This window comes from Vombatus ursinus, unplaced genomic scaffold (assembly GCF_900497805.2).
Source record: "Vombatus ursinus unplaced genomic scaffold, bare-nosed wombat genome assembly UNPS02014768.1, whole genome shotgun sequence".
Classification (NCBI taxonomy): Eukaryota; Metazoa; Chordata; class Mammalia; order Diprotodontia; family Vombatidae; genus Vombatus; species Vombatus ursinus.
In genome coordinates, this window is record NW_020954546.1 from 25,849,080 (window position 1) to 25,866,697 (window position 17,618).

Sequence of the window (17,618 nt, forward strand, 5' to 3'; positions counted from 1 at the left end):
ACTACTACTAACATTATTACCACCACTACTATTACTACTAACACTACCACCACCACCACCATTACTACTACTACCAGCACCACTACTACTATTAATACTACTACTAGTACTACAATTAATGCTAATACTACCATTACTATTACTACTACCACCATCACCACCACCACCACTACTGGTACTACAATTAATACTATTGCAACTATAATTATAATAATACTATTATAATTACCCTACTACAATTAATACAACTACCGCCACCACCATTACTAGTACTACTACTACCACCACCACCACCATTACTATTAATGCTACTACCACTACCAATAATACCACCATTGCTACTATTATTAATACTAATACTACCATTGCCACCACTATTACTATTAATTCTAATACTACCACCATCACCATTACTACTCTCACCACTACCACTACTAATACTACAAACAATACTACCACTAATCATGCTTGATTCCTTGATATTCTCTTATCCATCCTATCCAATTGATTGCCAAATCTTGTCTCGTCTACCTTTGCCAACCTTCTCATCACTGCCCTCCCATGAGCTACCCCCATAATTCAAGCCCTGAGCCTCCCACATGGTCTCCCAGGCTCCATTCTCTCCCTGACTCCCATCCATCTTCCTGCCCAAGCGATATTCTAAACTACTACCATCACCATTACTACCACCATCACTACCACTACTAGTACTACAATGAATATTAATACTGCTACCACCACCATCATCTCCGGGGCTGGAACTAACCTCAGAGATCATGTAGTCCAATGGCCTCATTTTCTATGAGGGTCAGGAGGAGCCGTGCCAAAGTCCCAGTCAGTAAGGGTCAGAGGTGGGATTTGGACTCAGGTCCAGAGTCAGGGCTCTATCCGCTGTGTCATTTATTTACTGACTCATTCCACTGTGAGCCAGGCCTTCTACTTGGCTCTGGGAATAATGCTAAGACAAAATGAAAAAGGCCTTGTTCTTAAGGTCCTTGAACTCTCTGGGTGGCAAATAACATCCACCTGGATAAGTAACTGAGAAAGATAAGCCAAGTACTTCCTTACAGAAGGCCAGCGCTGGAGGAGGGAGGAGCCACAGGCATCGGGAAAGGCCGGTGGAGGAGGTTGTCCCTGAGAGCAGGAGACCAGGAGGGAGTGCTTTACTCAGGTATTAAGAGAGACTTTGCAAAGACACGTGAGGTGGAATGTTGGGTCCATAGCATTGAGTGTGGGAAGGAGAGCAGTGAGCCTGGTGGCTGGAGGCATACCGGGAAGGGTTTTATATGTATGCCAAATGGAGAAGTTTGTATACCCTAGATGAACTGGGGGTCGCTGGAGCTTCTAAAAGAGGGAACTGCCATGGTCACACCCCCGCTTTAGAATATGGCTTTGGCAGCTATGTGGAAGATGCATGGGAGTCAGGGAAAGAATGGAGCCTGGGAGACCATGTAGGAGGCTCTTACAGTACAAGTGAGAGGTGATGAGGGCTTGAATTAGGGGGGTAGGTTGTGAGAGGAGAGTGATGAAAGAGAGGTTGCAAAGGTGGACGAGACAAGGCTTGGCATCCTTGGATAGGATGGATAAGAGAATATCAAGGAATCAAGCACGATTCTGAGGTCGCTCGCCTGAACAAGTAGAGGGATGGTGGTGCTCTTGACAGAAACATGGAGATTAAGATGAAGGGAGATTCGGCGGGTGTGCGAAGATAATGAGTTCTGTTTGGGATAGATTGAGTGTAGGACAATGACAGGAGATCCAGGAGGGCATGTTTAATAGGATCGTAGATTTTTAGAGATGGAAGGGACTGCAGAAGTCATGAAGTCAATCCCCTACTCCCATTTTCCAGATGAGGAAACAGAGGCCCAGGGAAGTTAAATGACTTGCCCAAGGTCACACAGTCAGGAAGTAGCAGAACATAGGATATGAACCCAGGAACTTGGACTCCATATCCAGTACATTTTCCACTGTACCATGCTGCCTCTGGGCAGTGAGGTAGGAACGAAGCTCAGGAGAGACTAAGGTTGTATATCTACGTATCAGTATCTATATCTATGTCCATATTTATCTAGATAGATATCTATCTATAGATATTACATATTATATACACAGATGATAGAAAGATAGTCGGAGTAATAGATGATAGATAGATGGCTAGCTAGATAGTTGGAAGAATAGATGATATATGGATGAATAGATAGTTGGATGGATGGATGGATGGTTAGCTAGATAGCCTTTATTAAGCACCTAGGATATACCAGACACTCTGCTAAGCACTGGGAATACTAAGACAAAACCTAAACTGTCCTTGACCTCATGCGGCTTGTATTCTAATGGGGGAAGGTAGATGGAAAGGGAAAATGATATGTCTACATGTAAGCAAATATATATATATATATTTAATATATAATATGTAAAATATAAAATGCAGAGTGTTCCAAAAACAACTGCATGAATACTTGTGGGCTATCATACACACACACTAGCAGAGGGGGTCACATAGGACATGGCGCTGGAGCTGAAGGAGCTAGGAATCCTAAGAGGTAGAGGCAAGGAGAGAGTATATTCCAGGGGCAGCTAGGTGGCACAGTGGATAGAGTTCCAGCTTTGGAGTCAGGAGGACCTGAGTTCAAATGTGACCTCAGACACTTGACACTTGACACTTAGTAGCTGTGTGACCCTGGGCAAGTCACTTAACTCCAATTGCCTCACCAAAGAGCCAAAAAAAGAGAGTGAGAGAGAGAGAGAGAGAGAGAGAGAGAGAGAGAGAGAAAGAGTACATTCCAGGTATGGGACAGATTGTGCAAAGGAATGGTGGCAGATGGTGTGTTATGAAGAACATGGCCAAAAGGCAAAATTAGCATGGAGGATGGTGATGTGTAGTAAGCCTGGAAAAGTAGGCTGGAACCAGGCTGTGAAGGGCTTTAAGAGCCAAACAAAAGGCTTTTATATTTTATCCTGGGTGGAACTGGGAGTCATTGGAGCTTCTTGAGCTGGGAAGTGACATGGTCTCAAACCTGTGCTTTAGGAATATCAGTTTGGTGGCTGAGTGGCAGATAGATTGGGGAGAAGCAACGAAAGAGTGAGAGATGGTGATCACTGTGTGAGTGGAGAGAAGGGGATCGATGTGAGAGGTGTTGCAGTGGTAGAGACAAGAGACAAAACTTGACCAGTGATTGGTTATGGGAAGAGAAAAGAGTCAATGAGTTGGGGGGAGGGGACCTGAATGCCTGGGAGGAGGAGAATGCCTTTGACAGAAATAGAAAAGTGAGGAAGAGAAGTGGTTTTGAAGGAAAGAGTATGAGTCCTGTTTTGGACTTGCTGGATTTAAGATGCCTAGGTGACATTCAACTGGAAATATCCAGTAGGTTTCTAGGTGATAAGCAGTGGAGGACTAGAGATCAGGGGAGAGATGAGGGCGAGCTACAGAGAGCTGGGAGGCCCCTACAAAAAGTTAAGGACCTGATTCATAGGAGCTGAGAGACAGACAGACAGACAGAGAGACACACACACAGATTGACAGACCAAGACAGAGAGACAAAGAGGAGAGGAGGGAGGGAGGGAGGGGGGAGAGAGACACACACAGAGAGAGACAGAGACGAAGAGAGACAAAGACACACACACAGATGGACAGACAAAGAGGAGAGGAGGGAGGGAGGAGAGAGAGAGAGAGAGAGAGAGAGAGAGAGAGAGAGAGAGAGGAGGTGAAGGCTCAGAACAGAGCCTTGGGATTTACTCAGGAGGTGGCACATGGGTGACTGTCCAGCAAAAGAGACAGAGGAGTGTCTGGATAGGAAGGAAGAAAACCAAGAGAGAGCTGAGTCATGAAAACCCAGAGGAGGAAGTATCAGGAGAGGATGATCAAAGGTGTCAAATGCTGAAGCAAAACCAAGAAGGATGAAGCTTGAGATGGGATGAAAGCACTCTTAGTAACCTTGCAGAGAGCAGTTCCAGTCCACTCATGAGAATGAGAATGGAAGCCATATTGCAAGGGATGGAGAAGGAAGAAGAGCAAAGTGTAGCCAGCTTTTTTTTTTTTTTCTAGTTTGGCAGTGGAAGAGAAAAGAGAAAAAAGGTGAGAGCTTGAGGGGATGTTAGCATCACGTGAAGGATGAGGAAAGACTTGGGCATGTTTGTAGAAAGTAGAGAAGATGGTAGATGTGGAGAAATTGAAGATTATGGAAAGAGAGGATGATTAAGGAAGGGGGAGAGGAAATCTGCCAGGGAGGCAGGAGGGGCTAGCAGGACCAAGGGTACAAGCAGAGGGGTTGGCTTTGGTCATCAGAGACTGGAATATAGGAGAAGAGAAAGGCATGACAGGAGGAAACTCAGAGCAAATGACCTAAATGCATATTGGTTAAGTTTTTTTTTTTGGCATGTTATTCAATTACCAAAAAAAAAAAAAAAAAGAGAGAGAGAGAGAGGCAGAAGGCTCCACCCCCCCAATTCTCTTTTCACTAATAGTCTCTGTTCTGTCAGGATGGGGCTAGTCCAAACTGGAAAAATCCCTGGTCCAGCTCCAAGTGGTGCTATCCGACCCTGGCCTGTAGCACTCTCTCATCCCGCTGTAACCCCAGGTTAGCTTTCTTCGGGCCACGAAGGGAAACGGCATCAACATATGCCTTCAGCCCTTTAGCTGCTTTGGGGGAGTGGGCTTCCTTCCCCCGCCTCCCTAAGCAGATATACACAAAGAAAGGCCTGACCCACCCCAGTCTTCCCTCCTAGCAAGAACAGGAGCGCTTTTCTCTGCCGATCCTCGTGTACAATGAGACCCACCGAAAGGGGTCACGGTGGCATGAAACAGACGCCTCTCCTTCTGTGCCCTCGGGGTCTATGCCCCTTTCAGGCAGCGCCAGTACTAAGCCTGTGCCTGCCCGCCCCGGGCAGTAGCAAATGCGCAGAGGCCCCCTTCGGGCAGGGGCAGCGCGGCCCAGGATCCTGCCATCTCGGTGGCGGCCAGCAGGGTCCCGGTGCTCATCCGGCCGAGAGGAGTCCGAGGCCGGCCGGGGTGTTTATCCCGGGCGCGGCCAGCAGGGCGCTCCCTCCTCCGCGCTGGGCTGGGCAGGGCTAGGCTAGGCTGGGCTGGGCTGGCTGGCTGGCTGGGCGGCGGGGCTGCGCTTCACTGCGCTGCGCTGCGCTGCGCTGCGCGGCGCGGGGTTGGACTGAGCAGGGCTGGGCTGGCCCGGCTGCGCTGCGCGGGGCTGGACTGAGCTGAGCTGCGCTGCGCGGGGCCGGGCTAGGCTGCCAGGGCTGGGCTGGGCAGGGCTGGGCTGGGCTCGGGCGGGCTGGGGGCGGCGCCGCGCGGCTCCGGGGCTCGGCTGGGCTCACTGCGCTAGCTCGCTCGCTCCTTAGCTCGCTCGCTCGGCGCGCCTCTGCTGGCCTCTGCTGGGGTTTGCTGCGTGCGCTGCAGCCGGGACTGGGAGCCGGCGCTGGAGCCGGCGCTGGAGCGGGGCCGGGCCGGGGCCGGGCCCGAGCCCGAGCCGGTGCATGCCGCGTCCCTGCATCTCCTACCTGGCCGCCCGTCCGGCGGGCTCCGGCGGCCGGTGAGTGCGGGCCGGGCCCGGGGCGGGAAGGGAGCCGGAGAGCCTGAGAGCCGGAGCCGGGGGTGGCCGGGTGGCGGGGCGGGCTCCTCCTCCTTCTCCTCCTCCTCCTTCTTCCCCTCCTTCCTCTCCTCCTCCTCCTCCTCCCGGGAAGCCCGCCGCGGCCCCCCGGGCTCCGGCTTCTTCCCCTGCCCTGCTCTGGCGCTGGGGGTGCACGAGAAGACGCCGGCGCGTCCTTCCCCGGGCCCCTGGTTCCGGGCCCGGGCATGGTCGGGGCTGCGGACGCCCTCGGACCCGGAGGGTGCAGGGGGAAACCAGGCGCTGTCCTGCAGCGGCGGGGGGCAGGCGGCCAGGGACGGTTAGGGCCCAGCCCCCTTCTTCGTCCTCCGGGGGTGCCCTTTATTCCGGAGGGAGCTCTGGGGGCATGCTTTGTACTGGAAGGATGTTCCGTGCGTGGGAGTGGGGTGGCGGTGGGGCTGCCCCCTTCCCTCACTGGCCCCGGGGGGGTGGGGGGGGGGGGGGGGACATGGGACTTGGGAGTAGGGGGCTGAACTGCCTTAGGCCCAGGCTTTCCTGACAGCCTTAAGGGGAGGGGGAAAGCAAATGAGATTGGAGTCCATTATCCTCTCCCTCGGTCCTCACCCTTTCACTGCCAAAACAGCGCAGCCCTCCCCCCTGGAGCAGCTGCCAGACAGCTGGCAAAACAATGGAGTAAAGGCGACCCTGGTTCCCTGATGCCCGCTGCCCCCCTTCTTCTTCCTCCTCCTCCTCCGACTGGAGGCAAAGATGACTGGGGGAATCCTTGGGCCTTGGGGGATTCTGGGTCCTCAGCTTGTTTCCCTATTTACCTTTTCAAAGAGGGTAGGGAGGAGGGGAAGAGAAAGGGAAGCAGCCTAGCCTGGGGCAGGGGTGAGAGACAGGCCTGGACTGTCCCCACCCCACTAACCTGTCATGCCAGTTGGTTGGGTGACAGGCCTGGGGGTTATCTGCCCCTCCCGGGGTTCCCTGGGGGTGGTCCCTTGCCATACTAAGCTAGGCGAGGAGCGGTCACAGTCTTGGGCAGAAGGACATGCAGCGTACACACGGTCGGCTTTGTCGTAGTGGGTTGGGAAGAAGGGGGCGGGCACACATGGGCACATAGATCTCCTACAGACATGTGCTCTCTAGAGATTATTTAAGAAAAGAGCCCAAAGGAGAGAGTGCATTGGGGCTGATGATGGTCAGTGGTTTGTTTTTGCTGGCTGGCTGAGCTGTCCCAGAACCCTGACAGGCTTCCTTCTTTGGCTCTGCGTATGTCGGGTGCTTTGTGTGGGGTCCCTTCTGGCCAAGGCCCCTTTCCCAACCCATTCTCTGAGGGATGAGAATTGATCCCTTCCTTGAGGCAGGATTACTTTATATTATAGTTTCTGAGCCGAAAGAGACCTTGTGTACCAAATTAATTTTACCAATGAGACTGAAAACCAGAGTTTAAGTGACTTGTCCAAGGTCACACAACACACTTGAACTCAGACCCTGCAGGTCCACTTTTTCCTCCGAGCTAAGCAGTGAACAGACCTATTGCCATATCGGGGGTCTTATCCCGCTGCTGCCACCATTTTTGTTGGTTTGGGTACCAGTTCCTATTTGGGGATGTTGCAAATGCCAGTGCTGGCACTTGTCAGGAGCCTGGGGCTTCCAGCCAGCCCTTGGCTGGCTCCTCCACTGGTCAAGGCTTCCTTCTTGGTGTCTGCCTCTGGAGCTTCCCCTCTGGCTCCTTTGTTCCCAATCTTAGGCTTTTCAGGAAATGGCCTCCCTTTCAGGTCATTACCAGTTAAATATAGCACTGGGTGGAGGTTTGCTTGTCTATTGACATCTTCACGTTGCATGGAAGGAGTGACTCCAGGATGGAGAGGAAGAGTGCCTCATCCACAGGTAGAAGCTGTGGGATTGAGAGAAGAAGGCTTGGTGGGCCATCGGTGCCAGGAGTGGTGTGGGCGTTCTTGTGGATAAACTTCCTGGTGGAAGAACTGAACTTTGACCTGTTGGTAGCCGGTCCCCTGGCTGGCCTACCTTCCTGCCCAGCAGTTTGTTTACTTGGGCCCATCACCACCACCCAGTCTAGGGCAGAGGGCCTGGATGTCTCTATATGAAGGACTTGACGCCCTCTTCCTAAGACCTAACATTTGCCCAGGCACATAGTAGGTGCTTAATAAATGATTGCTGATTGATTGAGAGGAGCAAGAAAGGGTCAGATGGGGCATTGATGGCATGGTGAATTGTCCTTTGGAGAAAGCCAGAGACCTCAAACTTGGATTGTGGTCCTTTTCTACCCTAGTCAATCAATAACCACTTCTTCTTTTTTCTTTTTTTTTGGCTAGGCAATTGAGGTTAAGTGACTTGCCCAGGGTCACACAGCTAGTTAAGTGTCAAGTGTCTGAGGCCGCATTTTAACTCAGGTCCTCCTGACTCCGAGGCCAGATCTCTATCTGCTGCGCCACCTAGCTGCCCCTTCAATAACCCCTTCTTAAGTGCCCCCTATGTGCCAAAACTGTACTAAGTGCTTGGAATACAAAGAAAGGCAGTGCTATCCCTTGTCCCCTCCCGTTGCACATCCCGGCTCCCTGACCTACGGTGCCTCTTCTAACCCTTACCCTCTCACCTCCAGAGACTCAGAGTCTTCTAGGGGCGTCTATCTCTATCTGTTATTCCGGTCACCTCAGTTTGCCCAGACTCCGGCCGCCAATGTTACTGGCCTTCGTCCAGGGGCTTTGAGGCAGGGACAGGCCAGTGCCACAGAAGTCCCACAGGTCTCTCCAGGGGAGCTCTGGGTGGAGTGGAGCAGCCAGGAGGCCAGGGCCTGGCCTAAAGAGAGAAACCACCCTGCCCAGGGGTGGAGTATTTATTTTATTTGCCTAGTCTCAGGAAGACTCAATGCTTCCTGCGGTGCTGGATCACAGACTCAGAGGGCAATGCTGGGGTGGGCTTGTTGGTATGCGTGTGGCTCTTTTTCTGCCTCTTGTAGTAGAGGACTGTCTGCAGCCAGAAACAGTCCATCTGGAGCAGGCAGAGCTGAGCACCAGGAACAGAGGCCTCCAACTGATCTGCTTTCCTGACCTGCTGGCCAGATTCCAAGCTGCTGGCAGTTGGGTCCCGGGGCCTGGGGGTTCCCTAGATTCTTGGGGTGCCTTGGCCCTAACAGGGGAGGGAGTGGTCACCTGGGTGTGGTGAGTAAGCAGAAGGGGATTTATCTGATTGGCCCCAGCTGGTGGGTCGGAGGCTGCTCAAACCACTTTGTGGCTTGTCCACAGGGAGGGTCCAAGATGGGGGGCTTGGTTGAACTTCCCAGTCCCAGGTTGGTGGCAGGCCTCAGGTTCCTTCTGATCTGAATTTATACTCCCAACCCCTTGTTTCTAGGCAGTATGAGAAGAAAGCTTAGGATAGGGGAGGGGAACATTTCTCAAGGGGGTAGGAGAACTGTAGTGGGGATCAGAGAGGGCCTAGAGAGGAGCGAGGTCCTCGTTTCTCCTTCACGGCTCCCATCTTTTTGGCCTGTTCTTTGTCTCGAGGTAGGAATCGTGTGGCCTGTAAATTATCTCTGTTCCCCTGACATTTCAAACAGCCCCTCCTCACTCAGTGGTTTAAGCCGTGGTGCTCAGGGTTTGAAAGGGCTCTTTTTCTTTTCCTCTGCTGGGGATTTTACAGACTTTAGCAATGACTTTTTTAAGAGATACCTGGTGTCCCGAGCCCTATCAGGCTCCCTTGTTCGAGGCCTGGACTTGGAGGACCTGGGTTCAGATCCTGCCTCTGATGCTTCATGTCTGTGTATGTGACCTTGGACAAGTCACTTGACTTCCCAAGGCCTCAGTTTCTTCATCTGTAAGATGAGAGGGCGAGACTAGGTGGCCCATCCAGCTCCATGGATTTGGAGTCAGAGGACCTGTATTCAGATCTTGCCTCCACTACTTTTTGTCAAATGAAGAGTCGGTTTAGATGAGCTCCAAGGCCCTTTCCAGCTCGGAGATCTGTGTCTTGGACCAAGATCCGGGCTTTGTGGGGAGGTGCCGAATGGATCGTGGTTAATAATCAAAGGGAATTCTTTTAGATAAAGCCGTTGTAAGCCTTTGAAAACAGGTACTGGTAGAGTTGAACCTTCTGGAGGTCATAGGTCATAGAGCTGTACGGAAAGCTGGAGATAATTGAGTCCAGAAAGATTGTTAGCAACTGAAAGACTTGGGTTTGACTCTTGGCCCGGCTACATATAGATGTGTGACCTTGGGCAAGTGACTGTCCCTGGCTGGCTCATGGAGATGTTCCCTACAAAATGAGGAGGTGGGAATAGATGGGTGGTCTCACTCATGATCTATTGTCTCAGCCCTTCCCCCAACTCCTCATTTTACAGAGCGGGAAATGGGGGTGCAGGAATGGGAACTGACTTGTTCAAAGTCACTAGATTAAGGGCCGACCTGTCATTTGGGAATTTCCATTAGGAGTCTCCTGCAGGAGTTTTTTTTCTGGTTAGGTCAGGGGTTTTTGGGCAAAGAAGAGGCAGGATAACCAGTGGGGAAACAGGGTCTTTGGCTGCCTCTGCTGGGGCCAATTAGATCCTTGCATTTTATGTGGGGAGCCTTGGCTTGGCCAGAGCTGCTGGCTGGCCGGTCCCTTCTCTTCCTGAGGGGCAGTTTAATGGTCTGGGAGGGGCTGCTGTGGCTCTGGGCGCCCCGTGTGGGGTGACAGGGAAAGCTGGCCGGTGTGTAGCCTGCTGATGTCACGCCAGACATGTGCAGTTGATTTGGAATACACCTGGAGTCAGATAAGCACCCTGTGACTGAGTGGTGAGTCAGAGACGGGCTGCGAGCTCAGCAGAACAGGTCCTCACCTCATTCCCTGGGCTGGGCTGGGCTGGGCTGCTTCTAGCCAGTTCCTGCACTGATGTGTTGGGACCAACCTCTGTCTGCAGTTTGGTGCAGTGGTCGCTGTGCGGACAGCTGGGGGATAAAAGGCCCCTGAGCTGGAGGAAAGGGCCTCTCTGACAGGTCAGAGGCCAGGGAAGGAAGGCCTGTCATCCCAGAGCAAAGCATTTCCTTTGTTTTTATTTATGAGTCAGGCCTGCTCAGGGATGGAGAGGGGAGGGGTGCCCTGAGAATGGTCCTTGCCATGACCCATTCCTCATGGTAGGTTCCAGGTACTCTCTGGCCTGGGTGCCGACGGCTTTCTCTATAAGTTTTGGTCCCTAGGGTTTCTAACACCCTAACAGGAAGGTGACCCATTTATCTGTCCTCATTTAAAGTCATGTAGCACAACCAGGCAACCTGGTATAGGGTGATTTGGAATTTGGGAGTGGGGGTGGAACCAAAGATATGAGCATGGCTCAGCTACTCAGCCTCTCAGAGTACTCAGAAAGCACTGACTCTAGTCTGAGGGCATGAGTTCAGATCCCGCCAGTGATGCTCACTACCTGGTCACACAGGGCAATCACTTAATCTGTCTTGCCCTCAGGTTCCCTATCTGTAAAAAGAGGGTGTCCCTTCCAGCTCAAGACCCGAGATCCCCATTCCTATGACTGATAAATTGGGGATACAATCCTGGCACACCCTCCCTGATGAGATGGTTGTAGGGGAAACAATTGGAGAATGTTGTCATGTTCCACAAATGTAACTGTAGAAATACCCGACCTCTTCTTATGTATTTTGGTGTGGTTCAGGGAGAAACAGTCCTGAGACAAATCCCCTTCTTGATCTTTTTTTCCTATTTAAAATTCGGTGGCTTTTTATAGATGAATAAGACTGTTGGGTCATGAGCTCTTCCACTGGAGGCTCACAGAAAGCGTCATGGGGATGCTGCCGTTGCTGGTGGGATGATGGGGCAGATGACTTCCTCAGCCTCTTCCCCATCCAGTTGGGATCTCTCTCCTCTGCTAGGCTCTGTGTTATTCTCTTTCTTCTTTCCCTTCTTTCCAGACCCTCTTGTCATAGAAACTAACTAACTTGACTCTGGGGAGCCCATGGCACAGCATCAATGCTAAGTTAACATAATAGTTGGCTTGGTGTGGGTTTCTTCTTGTTGTTAAAAAGTAGATGAAGATTCAAATTCCAGGATCCCTCAGGTCCTTTCTAGCTTCTGTAGGCCAGGATTCTGTGATTCATTAAGTACTTAGAGGCTGGTAAAGATGGAAGGAGCTCTTGTAGATCAAAGTGGTGTAACAAAGGAGGCAAGGGCGCGCCATTCTTTGAGTCAAAATGGAAAGGGAATTCCCAAGCAGGCCCATCGCCCCCACCCCGCTCTGCTCCCTCCCTCCCATTGGCCCACAGTGGGGTCCCTTCATGGGGTTGGGGTGACTCTGGAGGGCAAAGGAATCAGTCATTTATAAGCTGGAGAGCATCAAGCTGGAGGTGACCAGGATACAGGGGCCTTGTGGCCTCAAATGAGGAAGAGTGGAGGCGATGGGCTGAGATGGGACAGTTGGGATGCTTGACTAATTTCAAATACGTCAAGGGCTGTTCTGTGGAGAAGGATTGTACTTGTTCAGTCTGGCCAAAAAGAACTGGCCTGGGTGAAATCTGAAAAGTGGGCATTTTAGGCTTGAGGTCAGGAGAGACATCATCAGTTCAAGCGGTACAAAAGTGGGATGAAGTTGCCTTAAGAGTCAGTGGGGTCAGGGGGCAGCTAGGTGGCATAGTGGGAAGAGCTCTGGCCTTGAAGTCAGGAGGACCTGAGTTTAAATCCAGCCTCAGGCACTTGACACTTACTAGCTGTGTGACCTTGGGCTAGTCACTTCACCCCATTGCCTTGTAAAAAAGCAAAAAAAAAAAAGTCAATGGGGTCCCCTCTTACTGGAGGTCTTCAAGAGAAGGTCTTAGCAACATCTTGTGGGTTGCAATGGAGATGCTTTCTGAGTATAGGTGGGTCTGGGTGGTTGCTGAGGTCCCCACTAGCCTGAAATGTTGGGAGTTGGCATTCTAGATGAATGATGGAAAATGCGTTTATTAAGCACCTACTGTGTACCAGGCATTGTGCTAAGAAGCTAGGTGGTGCGGTGGCTAGAGTCCTGGGTCTAGAGTCAGGAAGACCTGAGTTCAGATCCAGCTTCAGACACTTCCTAGCTGTGTGACCCTGGACAAGTTTTTTAACTTCTTTCTGCCTCAGTTACCTCAACTGTAAGATGGGGATGATAACAGGACCTGCCTGTTATCAGATAACAACAATAATAACAATAATGATAATGACGATAATAGTATTTTAGAAGTGCTTAATTAGCGCAGTGTCTGGAACATAGTAGGTGCTATGTAAATGCTTATTCTTCCCCCTTCCCCTTCCCTTTCACCTTCCTCTTCTGCGGACACCAGGATTACAAACACAAAAGTAAACTCCTCAGGGAGTTTACATTCTAATGATCAGGGCAACACATATTGGGTAGCGACCTTGGGTGGGAGTTTGCTCTGTAAGGCAGTGTGACTAGTAGAAAAAACAATCCACGAGAACTGGGTTCTGCCTTTACACCAGCTGTGTGACCTTGGGCAAGTCATTTAACTTTGCAACCTCTCCGCATCCTAGGCCTCTCCCTCAAACATCTCCTAAGCTGTAGACGGGTGGTGGTGAGAGCTCCACACCCGGGCGTTTCCTGTGCCAGTAAAATCAGAGGCTTTGCTGTTGTTTGAACACCTAGACCAGTGAGGTCCCAAAGTCTAAACCACGGAGGTGGCTGAGGAACAGATATGGGTGTGGATGAGGTCTTAAAACATCCTGGAAAAGAGGTGTTGGCCCTGGGTTGTGGAAACAGAATTAGAATCTCCCGGCTCTCCCAGGCCTGGCGAATGGCACATGGGTGGTGCCTTTGGTGACAGATGGGTGAGTAAGTGCCCTCTTTGTGTCCAAAGGAAACTAAGAAACATGGAATTTTAGAGCTGGAAAAGCCCTTAGAGATCATTTTGTCCACCTCCCCAAACCCATTTCACAGAGAAGGAAATTGAGGTAGAGGGACTGCCAAGATGATGCAGGCAGTCAGGGCTGTTGCCAGGGCTAGAGTCCAGACCTTCTGCTGCCCTTTCCACTTGAGAGAAAACCTCTTTGAAGGACAGCAAACTGTCTTGGAGTTGGACTAGTCAGGAGTGCTGCCAGGGGACAGGAGGATGGATGGAAGGAAGGAACTCACAAGGCTCCTTCCAGTCCAGAGATGCTAGAGTTTTGTTGTTGTTGTTGTTGTTGTTTTGGTGGGGGAGGGAGGTTCTGAGATGCTGGCCTTGCGTCCGGCCCTGACCAAGTGGAAGCAGGCTTGGGTCAAGAGAACATGGGTTTGTAGACTGCAGTGTCTTGGACAAGGAGGTTAAGGGACCAAAGGTCACCTAGTGGGTTTTGAACTAGGGTCCTCTGTGTTCTTTTCACTCTGTCAAAGGTTTGAGGCTTTGAAATAGCACTAGTGTGGAAGGATTTAGCCAGCACACCAACACTACCTATTCCTCTGGGACTCCTCAGGAATGTGCCCAGGGGCCCTGGGAGTCTCAGTGCTGATAGACCTCTCCCCCTTCTCCTTAATCCCTGGCAGGATGAGGCTGGGATACAATGGAGACTTGGAACACGGTGGACGTCATCTCTCATTCCAAATCCTTGCTGAGTCTCAGTTTCCTCATCTGTAAATTGGGGCTATTGGTTATACCTGCCTTACAGGGTTGATGTGCAGATTGAATGAGGTGGTGGACATAAAGCACTTTGCAAACTTTGAACCGCTATATGAAGGCCAGATATCATTTTCACTTGTCCCTTTATCATCTTCATCATTTTATTCTTGTCTCTGTATTGGGGGGAACTCAGCTGGAAAGGGTCCTGGGACAAGCTGTCCTGGCATTTTTTCTGTTTTGTGTTCAGGGAACTAATTTACAGGTGACACAGTGATGGTTTTTTTGTAACTGAATGAAAGTATTGAGATTCAGGATGATGGTGATGGTGGTGGTGAAAGGACAACAGACTTGGAGCAGGTGTTCTCTCCAGGGAACAATGATGAAGGGGCAGAGGAGGGAGGGCCATCCACCCTTGTAGTCAGCAGCTGGCACTGACCTTGTTCCTCCCCTAGGGGATGAACAATTGATTAGCTTATGAAGGGCACCCATTAGAGGTGAGATGGGGGAGAGCTGAGGAGAAGAGGGACCTCAACAGAGTAAATCAATGAGTGTGCTGGCCCAGCCAGTCTGAGCACTTGGGATTCCTGATGGCTGCTTCTAGCGTGATCTCCTTGGCTGGGATGCCTCATTCTCTTGTTTTGTGACCCCTTTGGCCACAGGAAGAACGGGGAGGTCTCTAAGGCAGAAGGCAATCAAGTGGGTGGGTAGGTGGTTTATGGTACCTGCTTCTTTCTGGGGAAGTGGTGGCGTTGATAGGGAGGGAGAGAAAATAACTAGAATCTGTTTTCTAGTGGAGCAATGTGATCTTCTTCTCATTGCCTGCTAGATCGAAAGAGGAGAGTGGTAGCCCCTGGGCTGGTGGACTGGCCTTCCTCATTTTGGCTCCTTTTCCCTTCCTTCCTTCCCCCTTCTCTCTTCTCTCTTCTCTCCCTTCTTCCCCCCTCTCTCCTTCTCTCTTCTCTTCTCTCTCTCCCTCTCCCCACCTCCTTCTTCTCTCTTCTCTCCTCTCTGTCTCCCTCTCTCCACCTCCTTCTTCTCTCCTCTCTCCTCTCCTCTCTTCTTTCCCTTCTTCCCCCCTCTCTCTCCCTCTCCCCACCTCCTTCTCTCTTCTCTCCTCTCTCTCTCCCTCTCCCCGCCTCCTTCCTCTCTCCTCTCTTCTCTCTCAAGCTGGTGGGAGCTACATTCTAGCTCCCCACAACTATGACTTCTGTTCTCCTGAGGTATATATTTAGGTATTGGTCATGGCGGGGAAAAGGATGTGAGTTTTCCAGGATCCTGTTTATCGGGGACTCTACCCTTCCCACCACATGGCCTCCTACCCCCAGCTGTTTGCTGTTTCTTTCAGCTGGGAACTTCCTTTTCCTCTTATTTTTCCCTTTCAGGGATCTCAGGCCTCTGCTGTGGGATCGGGGCAGTCAGAGGGGGCCAGATGCTCCTGGAGGGGTAGGGAGCTTTGGCTGGGCATGGGGAAGGGAAACACCGATTATTCTTCCCTCTAGATTTGGGAAAGAGAACCTAGTAGTAATTGCTGTCTTTTTCCTTGGTTGTTGAATGGAGGTCGAGCGGGGATGGTGGGCAGAAATCCTTTTCTCTCTTCTCCTGGCCCTCAATGTTTGGTTGTCATCATGAATCTCCTTATTTCTTCTGGTGCTTCTCCAGCTACCTGAGTCCTGTAGCTTGTGACAGCCCAAAGGCAAGAAGAAAATCAGATACTTTGCTCCTTCCTTTGGAGATCAGCTTCAGAGACCTGAAACCGCAAGGTGCCTTGGAGGCCAGTAGGTCTGGTCTCCTTTTGCAGATGAGAAAGCTGAGGGGGGCCGAGTGATTTAGGATCATACATTTAGGGCTGGATGGCACCTTGAAGGTCCAACCCATTTTACAGATGGGGAAACGGAGACCCAGAGGTTGCTTTTTTCTTTTTTTTTTTTCTTTTTAGGCGATTGGGATTAAGTGGTCACGGGGTCACACAGGAGATTGCTTTTTTCCAAGGTCGCCCAAGTAGTGAAAGGAAGAGTCAGGCTTTGTCCCCCGGTCCCCAGACTTCCAGCCTTTTGACCCCAAACTCTCTTGTCTTCCACTGCCTCTCTTGGTCTTTGGAATTTCACAGATTGAATTGATAGGGACCTTGGATACCATGAAGTCCAATTCATTTTACAGTTGAGGAAACTGAGGCTTGGAGAGGATAATAGCAACACAGACAGGGACGGGACCAGGCAACCCTTCCACTCCATTACCTAGAAGAAGGGTAGGGCCAGGGTTGGGGCTGGGCCTGGGTCTAGGCTCCCTATGGACACGAGTTCCTCACGCTCCACTTGTTTTTCCATTCGCAGCATCGAGTTGGAGAGCAGGGGCCCGGTGCCGAGCATCTGTGAGCCTCGGGGGGTCCACCACCCACCCCAAAGACCCCCACCATGTTTAACCTGATGAAGAAAGACAAGGACAAAGACAGGAGCCGGAAGGAGAGGAAGGAGAGGAAGGAGAAGAAGGAGCGGATGTCCGCGGCCGAGCTGCGGAGCCTGGAGGAGATGAGTCTCAGGCGGGGCTTCTTCAACCTGAACCGGTCCTCCAAGAGGGAGTCGAAGACCAGGCTGGAGATCTCCAACCCTATCCCCATCAAGGTGGCCAGCGGCTCGGACCTGCACTTGACCGATATCGATTCCGACAGCAACCGGGGCAGCGTCGTCCTCGACTCGGGCCACCTCAGCACGGCCAGCTCCAGCGACGACCTCAAGGGCGAGGAGGGCGGCCGGCCCTCTGTGCTGCAGCGCGCCGCCAAGTTTGGCTCCTTGGCCAAGCAGAACTCACAGATGATCGTCAAGCGCTTTTCCTTCTCCCAGCGGAGCCGCGATGGGAGCGCCTCAGAGACCTCCACCCCCTCGGAACACTCGGCTGCCCCCTCCCCTCAAGTGGAGGTTCGCACCCTCGAGGGCCAGCTGGCACGACAGGCCGGCCCCGGCGCCTCGTGGCCGGGCTCCAGGACCCGGGGCCCCGAGCTGGTGAGCAGACGGTTTGCTGCTGACCTGAGGCTGCCCGCCGTGGCGTCCCCACTACCTCCCCCTCCTCGGGAGCTGGAGCTTCAGAGGCGCCCCACTGGGGATTTCGGCTTCTCCCTTCGGCGAACAACCGTGCTGGACCGGGCGCCCGACGGGCAGGCCTGCCGGCGGGTGGTGCACTTTGCCGAACCCGGGGCGGGCACCAAGGACCTGGCCCTGGGGCTGGTGCCTGGCGACCGCCTGGTGGAGATCAACGGGCAGAATGTGGAGAACAAGTCACGGGACGAGATTGTGGAGATGATCCGGCAGTCCGGAGACCACGTGCGGCTCAAGGTGCAGCCCATCCCGGAGCTGAGCGAGCTGAGCCGCAGCTGGCTGAGGGGCAGCCTCGGACAGCAGAGGGAGCCCACTGACGTAAGTCCCTGCCGTGGCCGGGGTCAGGGAGGGAAGGAGGGAGGCTTGTGTCCTACTGACTTTGCTTCCATCGCTGAATA

The 17,618-nt window shown here is 52.2% G+C and overlaps 1 protein-coding gene and 1 long non-coding RNA gene across 9 annotated transcripts in view; one reads left to right on the top strand and one right to left on the bottom strand.

Annotated features, from left to right (window-relative positions):
• LOC114042801 overlaps window positions 1-917 on the bottom strand; it is a 4,497-nt gene extending 3,580 nt beyond the window's left edge. The window contains exon 1 of the long non-coding RNA XR_003569028.1: window positions 767-917. This is a non-coding gene — a long non-coding RNA (uncharacterized LOC114042801). The remainder of the gene's footprint in view (window positions 1-766) is intronic.
• A 4,596-nt stretch (window positions 918-5,513) lies between these two features.
• MYO18A (myosin XVIIIA) overlaps window positions 5,514-17,618 on the top strand; it is a 158,616-nt gene continuing 146,511 nt past the window's right edge. For 3 of the 8 annotated variants that reach the window (XM_027861948.1, XM_027861951.1, XM_027861954.1), the window contains exons 1-2: window positions 5,516-5,543; window positions 16,462-17,538. In XM_027861948.1, coding sequence (XP_027717749.1) covers window positions 16,543-17,538 — 996 coding nt within the window. In that variant the 5' untranslated portion in view covers window positions 5,516-5,543; window positions 16,462-16,542. Of the gene's footprint in view, window positions 5,544-16,461; window positions 17,539-17,618 lie in introns of those variants that run through there. The other 5 variants (XM_027861950.1, XM_027861952.1, XM_027861953.1 and 2 more) reach the window with 3 other exon arrangements.